The following is a 15,190-nucleotide window of genomic DNA, read 5'->3' as shown; positions in this document are numbered from 1 at the left end:
AGCAGTGATGGTGAACCTTTTAGAACTTTCAATGGTCCAGACAGCCCGCTGCAGCATGTGTGCCATAGACTTGCATCCACTGGTATAATACTGTATACCAGTGGTAATATATGAAATTGCTTTCAGGGACTGTATTTTCTAAAGTTTTGATAGAGGATTGTAGACCGTTCTGAAGATTTAGGTTAGAATATATTGTACATAGCAGTGATGGTGAACCTTTTAGAACTTTCAATGGTCCAGACAGCCCGCTGCAGCATGTGTGCCATAGACTTGCATCCACTGGTATAATACTGTATACCAGTGGTACACAGTAGTATTGACGAGCCCTTAACTCTGTCAGTTTAAGGGTCTTCTTGAACTTTCTTCATCACTCAGGGTTGAAAAGCCTAGTCTGTAATATCTTTTGTTATAGATTGTTGTTGTTGATCTTAGGTTTGGGCCATGAATCATCTGAAAGATATCTTAATTCCTTCTCTAATGTCCTACACAGTACATTTTACTTAAAAGTCCATGATAAAAATATCACTTTTCTCTTCCTGAGTGAGTTAGTTTTCACCGAACCAAACTGAGTTATTTCCATTTAACCATGTTAGAGAACAAGTAAAGTCTACAGAAAGCAATCCTGTGACCCAGGACTCTGATACACCCATGTTCCCTTAATAATAATGGGAAGCATTTTGAAATTCCCAGAAGAAATACTGGGATGCTTTAGATTTAAAAATCATTTCTAAATGTTTTGTAGTCAAAATAGCGCATTCTGGCAGCCTGGGATTTAGCTCAGTGGGGCCATGCCGGTCTCACAAGTGCAGGGTCCTGAGTTTGATCCCCATTACCACCAAAACAAAATTGTGAATTCTAAGAAAGACTTTGGGTAAGGATAAAGGGACTACAGGAAGCTGCTTGAAGATTTCCTAAACTACTTTATGCCACTTAGCTTATATTTCTGAAGGGTCTGCTTTGTTGCTATGCACTCATCATCAGTTGATTGAAAGTGATGTTTTCTTAGTCAATATTTAAGCAGTTACCAACCGTGAAGACAGTCTTTCCTTTCTGTTCTACATTATACACTGATGCTGACATTAAAAAGGGGTGTTGAAGGGAAACTAACACAGCCTTGTCTTTTTTTCTTTAAAATACAAACATACCCTAATCATTTAGTCAACTTGTTTTATATGTCACCCTATCTTGAGAAATGCTGTCAATATCAACAATTTCTGTGTTAAGAACCCAAACGGTTACTTAATTCTTCTGTCCTGCTGAGTGGCTTTTCATTGAAAATACCAGACTCTTTCACCCTGTGGCACTGAATGTGTTGCTGTGATACACCGATGATCCTGAGCTATGCTCTTTGAATAGCTCGGTTCTGGTGTTTTTATATTATGTAACAATTTTGTGATGCTTTTGTGCATTCTTTGTCTTCTCTTCAGATTTTGAAATCTGTCATAAATAAACTTTTTCACTGTGCACCTAAAACATTTTGAGTTATACTTCAATGAACCTGATTTATATTTTCAATTGTCTTTCATCTCCTTTTTATTCTGTGAATTTATGTGAAACTTTCTGTAGTTATTTATTTATTATTTGTGGTATAGGAACCTTCACACTGAGGTATATACCCCCAGCTTCCCACTCCCAGCGTCTTGATTAAATTACCCATGCTGGGCTTGAATTTGCAAGCCTCCTGCCTCAGCCTCCCAGAGTACTGGGATTATAGGCGTGCACCACCACATCCAGCCCATGTGAGTTCTTTTATAAATCCACTAAGATTATAAAAATTCAGAAAAAATGAGAAGAAGGTAAGTGATAGATCTTTAATCTGCATTTAAATTCATGGTAGAGTAGTAAGAACAGAGCTGGCTTTGGAAAAATTGGGATTATGGTGATGATTAATAAATAGAACATTAAAAAATAGAATACTGAATTTTATGTAAATATTTGTCTTCATGATTACCCTATGACACAGACAGCAGGTGACATTTTTGTCCTTTCAGACATCTGACAGGTGATGAAGGGACATCTGACATCTGACAGGGACTGAAGCAGAACGAAGCTCAGGGGGAAGCAGACCCACAGCTACAGTTCAGATCCAAGGGCTAGAGTGCGAGCCTCCTGCCTCACCACTCAGGACTCACTTGTTTCAGCCCACCCAGCAGCTGTCTGCTCCCGTGCCCTGCCTGGTGCCGGTGGGGCAGGGCTTGGGAGCTAGGCCCTCAGCTCAGCAGGTGTATCTGGCTGCCGGCAGGGGTGAGACACTTGGAAGGCCTCCAAGGCCAGCAGTGTCTTGTTGATGCGACTGATGGTAGGGAAGGGACCGAGATCAACCTTGAACCTATGGGAGAGAAACACCTTGTAAGCCAGAGTTTTCAGGGACATAGTAGGCAGTGAGGGAAAGAAAGGCAAGGCTAGATAAAGTTCATGGGGCTGACCAAGGAATGACAGAAGCAGCCTTGTTGTGGAGACCATTATTCACATGTAGCTCTTGGGATGGCTAGGTCTGGTGTGGTATCATTTGTTGGTTTTTTTTATATGTTTACTGGGGATCAAACTCAGGACCTTGTGCTTGTGAGGCAGCCATAGTGCCACTGAGCTAAATCCCTGGCTTTGGTGCGGTATCATTTGGCATCTGTTCTGCCTACTGTTTCTAGCTAAACAGTGACTCTATTGAGAACCTGCTATGTGTAAGCCTAGTGCCAGGTGTTTACGTATCACAAGCTTCTTAGGAGCAGGAGGGGTCATATATTTCCATATCCCTAATGCCTAGCTTAGCCTGGTCCCTTCCAGAGTTACTCACTCACATGCAACTGAAGGGCTGGTACAAGGAAACAGAGTTCTCTGTAGAGCACAGAGCTATATCTGCAGATAGCAGGCTCTTGGGGTCCCCACCGGTGAGCCACCTCCTCTCAGGAGCAGGTACTGTCTGTACACCATCACCTGGGCTACAGTGGGCTTCATAGGACATTTTGTTGCTTTTTTGTCCACCCTGTCTTCAGGGCCATTGTGGTTGTTGTAACCCAGCATAGTGGGCCCTGTGACCAGTTGGGAAGGGTCTGTATGAGATGCTACGTAATAGCTGAAGTGGAAGGCCCAGCTGGATGGAAGCAGAAGGAAGGATGGCGGGGCTCTCTTACCTTTCAGCGTTTGCTACCTGAGGCACTAAGCACAGATCAGCCATGGATACCTGAAAGGGAATCGGGGGGTTTGTGATGGGGTGAGCCGTGACTACACTGAGGATGCCAGCCTCTGATCTTCCTTCCTATCTGGCTAGGCTTTTCCACCTGTCCCTACCACCCCACTCTCACCCTCGTTTCCCCTGGGCTGTCTGGCTGTCCCCCATAGCTGCACTGCTTCAGGCAGAGCTCCAGCTACCCTGCCAACCATCCATGTGGGTGGCCAGAGAAGGTTTGCTTCCCTTGGTGATACTGTGCTTGTTGAAACTGCTATTACCAGGCACTTCGTGAGGGTTCCCAGCAGGGAACAGATGCCTCAGGAGCCAAGGAACCAGACCTACTACAGGTCCAGAGCCAAAGCCTGTAGGACTAAAGGGTATCTGAATCCTAGGGTTTCAGAACTGAGAAGGAAAGGAGATATCATCTAGTCTAACTCCTCAGCGGATGCCTGGCCTACCTTGCTGTCTCAGAGGGGCAGTCTTCTGACACAGGCACCTCACTTCCTCTTGGGGAAGCTTAGGAGTGATCTAGGAGCTCCCCATAAGCTGATGGCCTGGCTGGAGATCGTGACAAGAAGAGATTTAGCATGTGCCTGCATGAGCCTCTGCAGGAAGCTGTGAGTCCTGCCTACCTGAGGTGGAGGAGATGGCTGAGCCAAGGAGGCCTGGTGAGCCAGATGGGATGCTCACCTCATCTCCTACGCAGAAGTTCCCTGCTGTGTTCTGCAGGATCTGCTCCAGAGCTGTGGGGAGACATGAGTCATCTCAGTCTGGGCACAGAAAGGGGACCTCAGCCTTTCTGAGCCGTGGCCCCCACAGTTAGAGAATGAGTAGTTATCTGAGTGAAGGCTGGGGCAAAGATGTGGGAGGATTTGTTGCAGCCAGGACTGGAGAGAGTTCTGCAGACAAATCTAGCTCCCCGAGTGTGGCCACAATTATCTAAGCAGAGTAATGAGACTTGTAGCTGGCCCAGGCCTTAGCTATCAAACTGACAGGTCCATGCTTTTGCTGGTCTTGGTTTGGCCAGAGTGGGCAGGGAAGCAGAAGTTGGAATCGTCCAGTTCTACAGGACTATGAGCCTCCCATACTGAGGATTCCAGAAGTGCTGGAGCTCAATGCGTGAATGCTTGAATGCCTGCCCAGTCTGCTGCCTTCTATCCCTGCCCTCATCAATGCTATCATCAAGACCAAAACAGCCTGGGAGGCTGGTCAGGTGCTCAGGGCCCTGAGCCCCAGGGTCGTTTCTCTGAGGGGTCATGTTGATGCAGCTCACAGGAGTGAGGACTCACCATTAAAGCCAAAACTGATGGCCTTCTGAGCCCAGGGCAGCTGGTTCTCCGTTCCCACTTGCTTCAGGACAGACAGGTTCTGTGCAGCCCAAGGAAAATCTGTGATGCTTTCAGACTGGCCTGAACCTGACCCTCAGCCAAGCGCTTCCTCTCAGGGAAGCTCAGTTCCCATCTGCCTTGGGCTTTCCCCCAAGTCCAACCCTTCCCTGGACTCCATGAACCCTTTGCTCCCATCACGGCCCTGAAGCTGGAGGAAAGAAGCTATCCCTGCAGCCAACTTCTCAGGCTGCCCCAGAGGCCCTAGCTGTCTGAAAGCCCTGTGCAATGGGGACAAAGGATACAACCATGGCTCTGGCAGGTGTGACCATACCCTGGGCCCATTTCTTTTGAACCCATGCTTCTTCCCTCCCTACATGGTCCTTTATGAAGAAGGGAGTTCAGTGTGGATGGGGGCTATGGGAGGGAGGGGCACCAGGTTTGAAACTGGTGCACCCTTGCAGCCCTGGATCCATTTTACTTTTGCTTCTGTTTCCTTGTCTGTAAATGGATGTGGGTCTCCTGCAGTCTGCTTTATTCAAACAGCAAGATGACATGGGACTGGGGCACGAGGTGCACAGGGGTCTTAGCCTTGACTTCAGCCCAAGTCATTCCCCCTTTCTGGGCTATTTTCTCACAAAATCAGGAGTTGGCACCGAAGAACAGTTTTAATATTTGCTTTTCTGTTTGACCAGTGAAAATCTTAAAAACAAAACAAAAAAAACACCACAGCCAGGCATGGTGGCACACACCTGTAATCTCAGGACTCTGGGAGACTGAGGCAGGAGGATTACAAGTTTGGGCCCAACCTGGGCAGTTTACCAACTTAGTGAGATCCTATCTCAAAATAAAAGTGCTGGGTATGCAGCTCAGTGCAGAGGACTTGGTTTAACCCCTAGTACTGGGAAAACAACAGCTATGAGAATCCCAATATAAGCATACTTGGGAGATAATTCAGACTTAGATCTCGACTGACAATAAGGCAAACATGGCAATAAAATAAGTCATGTGGAATTTTGGTTTCCCATGCTCATAAAATTTCATTTACATTATGTACTATATAGTGTATTACCTGTAAAATATCATTATGTCTAAAAAATATACATAGCTTAATTTTTAAAATGCTTTACTGTTTTAAAAAATGCTAACAGGCCTGGGATTTAGCTCAGTGGTTCTGCCACCTCGCAAGTGCAAGGTCCCAAGTTCAATCCTCGGTACCAAAATAAATTTTAAAAAAAAGAATGCTAACAATCATCTGAGCTGTTGGAAAAATGGCACCACTGGACTTACTTGATGAAAGGCTGCTACAAACTTTCACTGTTAAAAAAACCAAAACCCTATCTTTAAAGCACAATAACACTAAGTGCAATAAAATGAGGTATGAAATGTATGCAGAGAACAGATGAGGAGGCCGCTTGGCTTAAATGCTGGCAGCCTGGACCTGATTCTGTTCAGCTCCTTTCCTGCCACCTGGCCTTTTCACCACCTCTAGATGTGTTCTTGGAGACCTATGGCTTCCTGGAACACAACTGGGGACCTATGAGGGTGGAGGAGGATTTCTCCGATCCTTGCTCCCTTTCACCATGGCCTAGGTCAAAGTCTCTTGAGAGTTTCTCTGTCCCCTCGCTATCCCACCCCCAAGCTGGGCACCTCACTGTGCACAGCTAGTGTGTAAGGGCATGAGTGTGGGAGGTGGGCAACGCTGTAGGGGTACAATTGCCTCACCTGCAGGGGCTGGATGCCACCAGCGATGAGGTCGGAAATCATACGCACACTGGCCCTCTTCTTTGGGTCTTGAGGCAAGAGTCGTGGTGGAGCGGGCCGAGTCTCCTCCAGGTACTCGATGATGGCCAGCTGTCCAGAGAGGGCGCTGAGAGAGACTGAGACCCCCAAACCACAAGAGGCAGGGCCAGAAACCTCCTCTTTCTCCAGCGCTACCTTCTTTTCCTCACACTCTTCAGGTAGAGCCCAACAAAGCCTTTTTGGACCTTGTCCTGCACAACTTGGTTTCCTATATGCTCCACTCTCTCCTCATCTCCCAAAATCTCTCTGTGACAAATATTTGAGCCTCTACTATGTGTGCCTTAGTCACACACAAAAGCAAGGAAGAGACACTCAGTCCTATCATTCACAGAACTGCTCCATACTCACTGACTGGCCAATGGTGATTCCATCAATCTTCAGGGCTGGCACCTGCTTCATGGGGTTCAGTGTCTGGAATTCTGCAGAGAACTGTGGAGACAAGGTCCTGGTGGGCTGGGTCGCTTGGCCTCAGCTGGCTGGAGCACAGCCAACCAAAGCAGGCCTGCCACCCATCCGTATCTCCCTTCTCTAGGAAGGTCCTAGCTCCTAAACCTAAGATAATCCTGGGGTAATCCATACAGCATCTCAGCCCTAGCAGCTGCTGAGCTGTAGGCTTCATCCCAGTGGCCTGGCTATGTGATTTTCCCTGCATCTCTTACTGTGGCCACCAAGGCAACTCCTACCCTAGCCAGCTGGCCAGGGAGCCCAGTATGGGGCAAGGGCCCTCTCGCCACCCACCAATGTGCACTGAAGCACTGGTGCTCTGAGGGTGTGGTGATGAGCTTGGAACCTAGGCCCATCCCCTGGTTTCTCTTGCCATACATCTTAACACCTTGTCACGAAAGGGAAAGCTAGCAGCATTCTCCAGCCACCAGAGACCATGGGACATCAGTGTACTTCTTGGAGACAGACACCCACCTCCCCAGCTGGTTACTCTCCAAGGTCCAACTCCACACTGTGGTCTGGGGGCAGCCTCCTTACCTGTTGTCCCCCATCTTTTGTGAGGTTGATGGGCACTGTCTCATAGTCAATGCCTTTCAAGGCCAAAGCTAGGAGAAACCACATAGGAAGGTCAGGAAATCACTTCTAGCTACCCTCCCAAGAACCCTCCCAGGGAGATTTTAGACTACTGAAAGGTGGCTTCTCCATACTGCTGGTGGTCAAGACCCAGCATGGCACTATCCTCTTGTCTCCAGCTTTGTCACTACCCACTACTCTATTCCAGCCTCTCTTACCCTCTTAGAAACCTCACCCTCTGGACCTCTAATGGGGCCCTCATGCTCCCCGCGTGGTGCTGAGTTGAGTTGTGGCCCCCACTGCAGGCTCCCGGGGACAGCAGTGTGTGTGTGTTTACTTCTCCCCTCTAGGGCCTTGAACAGTAGTAAGCAGGGTATTTCACTGCCCTTAACAAGGCATCTAGGGGCCAAGGAAAGATGGCTCGGGGGTCACGCAGAGCATGAGGGGCTAATAAAACTATTTAGAGAAGAATCTTTCAAAACCATTCTCTCTGTTCTCAGGGCTCTTCAGATTCAAGGTGGACACTGGCCTCTCTGGTGACCCCAATGAGCAGGTTTCCTCTCCATCCCCTGGCAAGGTGAAAGTAAAAATGCTCGGTGTGTTCCTTTAGTGGAGAGGACCACGTGTGTGAGTGTGAGTCTCCTGCAAAGGCAAAGGAGCGGGGGGGGAGCAAGACATGTCACAGAGGGAGGAGAGCCTGGGACAGGCCAGGTCCCTCCTTGGTGCCCGTCACCTCCACTCTGTGCAGTGAATGTGGCTGGAGTTCAGAGGGAGAGGCCAAGGCAAAGCAGGCCCCACGGACAGCACTCCTACTGCTGTGGCTTCTGGCTCAGCCAGGACAGAGGCTCTGGGCCCAAGGAAAGGAGTGTGTTCTCGGCACCCAGTGCCTCTGCTTACTGATGCCACCAACTCCACTGTGGGACTGCGGGGACAGGGAGGGGTGTTACTGGAGGTGGCTTTGTGGTTAGGGTCAAGCTTCTGAGACAGGCTGCTTGAGTTCAACTGTCATCACATCTGTTTGCCATATGTCCTCTGGTGAGTGATGGGCCTCTGTGACAATTTCCCCACGCGATAAGCAGCAAAGTGTAGTGGTTAAAAGCATGGGCTCTGGCTGCAGATGTAGCTCAGTGCTAAAGCTGAGCATACTTGGCCCTGGGTTTGATCCCTAGCTCCAAACCAAAGCAAAACAACATGAATTCTGTAGCCAGATTACTTAGTTCTAACACCAGCTCAACCTTTTAACAGCTGCAAGATGGTGGAAAGTTATTTAATGCTCTTCTGCTTCAGTTTCCTTATCTGCACAACAGGAGAAAGAATAGTCCCTCGCTCCTAAAGTGGTTGCAGATGAGAAGCAGTCAGACACACAAAAGCGCTCACAGTCAGGCGTGGTGGCACACACCTGTAATCCCAGCACTCAGGAGGCTGAGGCAGGAGGATGTGGGTTTGAGGCCAGCCTAGGCTGGGCTCCATACTGAGTTCATGTCCAGCCCAAATTATATAATGAGACTCTGCCTCAGAAAAGGGAAAAAAATAAATAATTTTTAAAGAATCACTCAGCACCAAGCACTTCCTCAGTATGAGCTGCTGTGGCTGCGATCATTGGCAAGGATGGTGTTAAACTGAGGGAGAAAAGGGTCCAATTTAGGACTAAAGGAAAGGGATCTAGTTTCTGTTCCTCTAAGCCTCTGTAGCTGACACCAACAAGTTCTGTTTAATTTGCCAGGTCAAATAAGATAAGAAGTGATGGAGGCCAGCTGTTTCCCTGCCAGTTACCAGGAACCTCTGCATTTTGTGAACCTGCTTTAAGCATGGTTGCTAAGGGGCTTTGGAGAGCAGCACGGGGAAGTGGAAGTCCCTTTCCTCTCACCCTGGTACCCTCTTGTTGGACTTCCTGGGTGGAGGTGCCATTCAGGCTTAGGGGATCCTGGAGACTGCAGATGTTGGTTGGGGGGGGTAAAGCCCTGTCTGGACTGAATACCCCTTCTGTCCCAGGGCAGCTTTGCACCCGAGGTTTCTCCACCCCACCCCACCCAGGTGCTCAGTGCTTACCGATTCGAACTCTCCATGAACAGGAGCTCCGGAAATAGGAATAGAGAATGGGCTGAGGAGAAAGAGGGAAAGGGCACACATTAACCCAGGCAGGGTGGATTTCTAGCCTCAAGAACTCGCCAGAAAGTGGGCCTCAGATACCAGCCCAGGGCCTCTGAGCCACCTGTTTCTTCTGTCTAGGCAACTCAGCGCTGACTCAGAGCTCTGTGGTGAGGGGCTCTGAGTCACATGAGACCCGCTGATTCCCAATTGTGCTGAGCAGGATTATGAGGGTGGAGAGGCTCTACAGGGGGCAGCAGCTTTCAAGTGCCTGCCTTACCTTGCTAGATTCAGACATCGTGCTATGGTGACCACCCGTTTCCCAAGAAAAGTCCCTTCTCACAGAGTTGCAAGGAAGGGAGGAACCCTGAAGGGGTGGAGCCCGTGAGCCAATAGGGGAGCTGAGCTCACAGGCAGCAGGGGAACTTTGACTCTGGTCAGAAAGGGCATCTCTTGCCAACTTGTGGGAGTCTTCTCATGCTCCTAGTGGAGCAGAGGTAGGACAGAAGTGAAAACTAGGTAGAAAGCAGAAAAGGAAATCCAGATTTTAAAAACTATTTTGAAGAAAAAAAAATGCAGCATCAGAATACAGGCTGTTTATTTTTTTCTCTTTTCTCCCAAAACAGAGTAATCCTGGGCAACTCCCTTGCACCTTACAAATGGGCTTGCCCTTTCCATTTTACCCATGAAGGGATCACCCTTTTGGGGTTTCCCTATGAAGTGTCCATTATCTCACTGTGGGTGGGCCATCCTCTCCCACTCACTAGACAAAATTAAGATTATAGATTATCAAATTCCAGATTTCCACCACAGAAAACACATAAACAGTTCCCAACAGTAGTGTGCTTTTTTTTTTTTTTTTTTTTTTTTTTTTTTTTTTGGTAGTGTGGATCAAACTCAGGACCTTGCACTTGTGAGGCAGGTGGCAGAACCACTGAGCTAAATCCCCGGCCCTATGCCTCATCTCTTTGAGCCCTGGTACTCCACCCTTTCATGCATCCTATACTGTATTTCTGCCCAATAAAGTCTTTGCCTAATAAACCTTTATCTTGCCTCTTACTGATGCATTCTGAAATTTATTTTTCTGTGACAAAAGTCAGCAAACCTCCAAACTTATTTTCAAGGTTCCTTATTTCGGCCATAGGGACCTTCAAGACCTAGCATGGTGATAATCTAGGAATGGTGTAGGGGAAATAGATGTAACTCCAAACCTGTTAGACGTATGAGTTTGTGTTCTCTAAAAATTGAAGAATGAATTTTTAAGAATGGAAGGTAAGAGTAGGAAATATTTATTGAGGGAAAGATAGCATGTAAGACAGAAGGGGACCCAGAGAATGGGTGGCTGAAGACTCCATTTATAGGGGTGGCTTTGTAGATGAGTAGGAAATCATGAGGTGGATATAAGGGAGGACAAAACTATGGTAGACTAATAAGATAATAAGTATAGTTGCTGAAGTAATATTGATCCAATGGGGAAGCAAGTCATGTAAAGAACAAAGCCCTTTCCTCAAAGGGATGGGGATGGGTTAAGGTCTTCGTCTGGATGCCCAGAGTATTAATCATGATTGTTTCTCCCTGGGGAAGTAGGTATAGTCATTTCATCTTTGTCTTGAGGCCTGGCCTTTAAGCAATGTGCCTCTACCCGCTACATGTATTCTCAGCTTATGCACTGGCTTCTTGGAGGGCCCACCCGCCTGACTGCCCATCACATTTTGAACTAACTTAGCTGTCTAGAACAGTGACCGAGCCAGGTCCCATCTTGGGCAGCGGGGTGGGAGCTGCCATAGCTGGGGTCCGGACCCAGGGCAGGAACCACATCTGTGATCTGGACAAAGCCCTGCCTTTCCTAGTCTTTAGCTCCTCTCAGAGTTTCCTTCCAGCAGTGGCATAAAGGCCAAGAATTCTAACTTTGGATGGTTTGGTGTCCATCTCCTACCTCCACCAATCCTGCAGACTGCCAGCTGCCCTCATAAAAATAGCCGGCAGGCATACCAATTCACCCTAAAGGTCAGGTTGCCATTGGCAGTCCATAGGGCCCTACCTAGCACTCAGGTGTTGGTTAGTCTACACAGTACAGAAGGTTCCTGACTTAGGACGGTGTGGGATATTCTTTGGCTTAGAAATCATACTTAATTTTGAACTTTGATCTTTTTCCAGGGTAATGATACTATAGGCAGCTAAGTTAGAAATATACAGTCAGGGAGGGACTGGGCTCTGAAGGAAGGCAGAAAAAAAAAAGACATCAGAATTGTGGCTGGAGGAAAATGGAAGACCTATAGGCCTCCCTAAGGGATAAACAGCAACCTGAGATTACACTGTAATTAGCACTACCTGGTCCAGTAAGTCCAGATAGGAATCAGCCACCCAAGTGGGTGAACTTTGTACTTATCAGGCTTCATCTGGCCATGACCTATTTAATGCATATGTTGTTTAATTCCAAGCTATAGTTTTAGGAGATACAAAAAAACTGCAGCCCTCAGCAAAAACATGCTGCTCCTTTGGTGGCTAAAGATCAATTGCAGGATGTGCCATCTATGAGCAGAGAGAACACAGAATGGGATGTTACAGAAAAGACATAAGACTACAAAGTACAGCACAACATCTTCCCAGCGCCAAGGTACTGGATAACATCCATACATATGCCTTGACTGCTGCATGGTCCCTGATCACAAATATTTGCTCTGACCCCTGTACGTGACAGACCAATTCCCAATCCCCTATAAAATCCCCTGCCTTTTCTTTCTTTGCCACGTACAGCCTTGTCATCCTCAGTCGACCTGCACCCAGGTGAATAAAGTCTGTGCCTCACCACCTTCAACTAGGCTTTTTGGGTGGTCTCATTTCCTCCACCATTTGTCACAATATCCACATTGTGATTTTGCTGTATAAATCACTGACAACAAAGGGCTTTGGTGGCCACCCCATTCAGGACCCTTCCCACAAATCCAGGAGCTCTCCTTATTTCCAATAAAACTCTCTTAACTTTACCAGGTGTGGTGGCACACATCTGGCAGGAGGATCACTGAGTTGGAGGCCAGTTTGAATTGCATAGCAAGACCCCAGAAAGTTTAAAATTCTCCTAACTCCTTTTGTGTAGTTCCCAACTTCATTCTTCCATGTTGTGACACCATGGACTTGGCACATGTGATATCTAACAGGTTGGGGGTTAATTTTTCTCCTGTATCAGTAATACATATTGTTAGGGAATTGATCACGTTAAAGTATGCTGTGGTAACGCCGCCTCACAGGCTGCATTCTCCTGGTACATCTTGGCTCCTAAAATGACCTCATGCCCTTATCTCTGGTTTCCCTCCCCCCACATGGCCACAGTGGTCCAGGAAAGTTGAAACCTGTGTCTGCAGGACTGGGCCCATAAAAGCAATCTGGCCTGTGATAGGTTAGAAGTAGCTCACTCCTCATAAATAAGCAATAGCCCACCCCAAAACTGATAAAAGGACCTTCCTTTCTTTGTTCTTCTCTCTCCTTCTGCTTCTTCTTCCTCCTCTCTCTCTCTGCCTTCCTGCCTCCTGCTCGCCTCCCTCCTGCCGGACCTCTCGGTGCGTGAGTGGCCTAATTGGGAAGGGGCACCCCAAAGGGCACGCGAACCCTCCTTTCACATATAGTATAATATTCCCTGAAAACACTAGACAGTGGCAGCAAACTGCAGCTCTGTGATCAAGAACACTAAATGCACTTTGACGTAAAGTTGTTCCAATTTGTTATAGGTTTATTGATATACAAGCCTATTGTAAGTCAGGGAGCCTCTGTATTTTAAAAGGTTTCAATTAATTGTCAATATTTAAAAATCAGGCCATTTCATTTACACATTTTGCTGTCAATTTTTTCTTTAAACATTCTGGAGGCAGTGGATTCAGGTTCCAAAGTAGCAACAATTGATCAGGACCGATTAATGATCCTCTACCCTTATCCGCCAGAGTATGGTTAACTTCCTCCCAGGAGGCAGCTGAGTGTGATCTCTTCTATACAAAGGTGTTTCTCTGCTAGTTCTTGGGTAATCAGCATTTCAAAGCAGGACCTAAGAGTCACTGGTGATTGCCACTCACAAATGTTCCCACAGGCATATTTATTTAGATCAATGAGAAAGAACTTCTTAAAAATTCTCAGACCACACAACGACCACTCCTCTGACTACAGACATATTTACCAGAGTTGCCTCTCCCTTCTGACACCCCAGCACACCAAACTGTTCTCTGAACCGGCTTTCCCCATCCTTACACTACTCACTACTAAGGAAAGACATCCATCTCCAAGAAAAAGAACCCAATTGTGCTCACCCAAATCCTCCTTTTTAAAAGACACTTGCTCTCTCTGTATCCCAGGACCATCTTCACATATCCCCCAAGAGGTGCTTTCAGGACAAGGGAGAACTTTTGGGTTTGGGACTGGGGCTCACTCTGGGAGAGCTTGGATTCCCAGTGTCTTGCCTGCCAAGAAGACTGGGTTTTTAGGTTTTTTATTTTTGGAATTTTCCATTTAATGTTTTTGGACCACAGCTGACTACAGGTAATGAGCCATGGAAAGAGAAACCACAGGTAAGAGCACTACTGCAAATCATTCATTTTTGCACTTGTAAAGTTAAATTTTAAATCCAAGTAGTGTCCATCGCCATCAGTATGTTTGATTACTCTGGCTTCTAAGTACTAGGTATTGAAGCCAGGGTCTTCACACTAAGCTACATCCCCATTTTTAAAATTCTGTGGTAAGGTCGCTAAATCGCTAAATTACCCAGATTAGGTTCAAAGTTGCAATTCTCTTATCCTCCCAGAGTGCTGAAGGCTTGTGCCAAGATCAGTAAGTTTTATTATTATTAATTTATTTTGCGGTGCTGGGATCGAACCCAGAGCCTGATGTGTACTAAGTAAGCCCTTTACCACTAAGTCACACCCCCACCCCTGCTTTTACATTGTCTCTTACACATTTTACTGAAAAAATTTCTAAAATCCCACTTGCAAGTGAGAAGGCTGAACACTGTCAAGGTGATGTGAAGTCCCAGCTGATGTGCCACCTTCCTTAGGACTTTAACAGTGGTTCTCAATCCTTACTGAGCTTGAGTTTTGTGCTTGTGAAACAGATTCTTAGCCCTTTCCACCAGAAGTTAATAAGGTGGCTCTAGGGCTGACTGGGGGAAGTGCGTGTTACACCTGGGAAGCTCCTCAAATGACTCTGATGACTTAAAAGCGCCACAGCCTTCCCTTCCCCTGGTGCTCTCTTGAAATGCAAACACCCCTGGAAGGTCATCTGTTAACTGTTAGGGCCGACTAACCGAAAACTGAGCACACAGAGCTGTGCAGGACCACGAAGCGAGGGACATTTACAATTCCTAGAAGATATCGTGCTTTGGGAGACAGAAGGACGAGCTCACCACGCCAAATACGCACCACCGAGCGCCCCGTCCCGCACTCGCTCGCAGTACACGGAGGGTATGTAGCGGACCCCAGCCCCACCCCCAAGCAGCGCGCAGGCGCAGAACGAGCCAGGCGCGGCGCACGCACGGCACTCTGGGAGTCGTTGTGGGAACCGTGGGCAAAACGGAGCGGGGCGCCTTTGGCCCCAACCCCGCCTTGCTCAGTTTCTCCGGCGGTTCACGACACAGACCTTCCCGGCTTGCATCTCGCACTCCTGGCGATCCCTGTTCCAGCCAGGGAAGTTGGCCCCCGCTCGACACTCGCCGGCGGTCGAGGTCCAGTGAAACTCCCGCGAATCAGACCGCGGCCTGGTCCCCTGGCAGCGAGGGGTGGTCCGCTATGGACTTTCTTACGGCTTCGGGGTG

At 47.7% G+C, this 15,190-nt stretch overlaps 1 protein-coding gene across 3 annotated transcripts; it reads right to left on the bottom strand.

Moving 5' to 3' along the window:
* Nucleotides 1-1,938: 1,938 nt before the first annotated feature.
* Gstz1 (glutathione S-transferase zeta 1) lies at nucleotides 1,939-15,182 on the bottom strand. 3 transcript variants are annotated; one of them, XM_010645573.3, is made up of 9 exons: nucleotides 15,016-15,182; nucleotides 9,361-9,412; nucleotides 7,276-7,343; nucleotides 6,643-6,723; nucleotides 6,217-6,345; nucleotides 4,456-4,534; nucleotides 3,857-3,909; nucleotides 3,129-3,178; nucleotides 1,939-2,329 (listed from the first exon to the last, which is right to left on the bottom strand). In XM_010645573.3, exons 1-9 carry the CDS (start codon nucleotides 15,028-15,030, stop codon nucleotides 2,203-2,205), a joined length of 654 nt encoding a protein of 217 aa, XP_010643875.1. In that variant the 5' UTR covers nucleotides 15,031-15,182; the 3' UTR covers nucleotides 1,939-2,202. The 3 variants fall into 3 exon arrangements, with proteins under 3 accessions (XP_010643875.1, XP_033622761.1, XP_019059888.1); XM_033766870.1 differs by lacking the exon at nucleotides 15,016-15,182 and adding an exon at nucleotides 9,680-9,778; XM_019204343.1 differs by lacking the exon at nucleotides 15,016-15,182 and adding an exon at nucleotides 9,680-9,778 and having other exon boundaries at nucleotides 2,243-2,329; nucleotides 3,799-3,909.
* Between the last annotated feature and the right edge of the window lie 8 nt (nucleotides 15,183-15,190).

Source organism: Fukomys damarensis, unplaced genomic scaffold (genome assembly GCF_012274545.1).
Source record: "Fukomys damarensis isolate Sample0158 unplaced genomic scaffold, DMR_v1.0_HiC HiC_scaffold_21, whole genome shotgun sequence".
In the NCBI taxonomy this organism is placed as follows: domain Eukaryota; kingdom Metazoa; phylum Chordata; class Mammalia; order Rodentia; family Bathyergidae; genus Fukomys; species Fukomys damarensis.
The sequence above is the reverse complement of the archived record's forward strand: the minus strand, read 5'-3'. Positions and strand labels throughout refer to the sequence as shown.

What these genes read in the sequence shown, in the direction of transcription:
- Gstz1 (XM_033766870.1), bottom strand. An exon ending in TTCATGGAGAGTTCGAATCG is followed by an intron (nt 7,344 to 9,360) that starts GTAAGCACTGAG and finishes GGTTTCTCCTAG; the next exon opens with CTTTGGCCTTGAAAGGCATT. An exon ending in GTGGCATCCAGCCCCTGCAG is followed by an intron (nt 4,535 to 6,216) that starts GTGAGGCAATTG and finishes TGGGCTGCACAG; the next exon opens with AACCTGTCTGTCCTGAAGCA.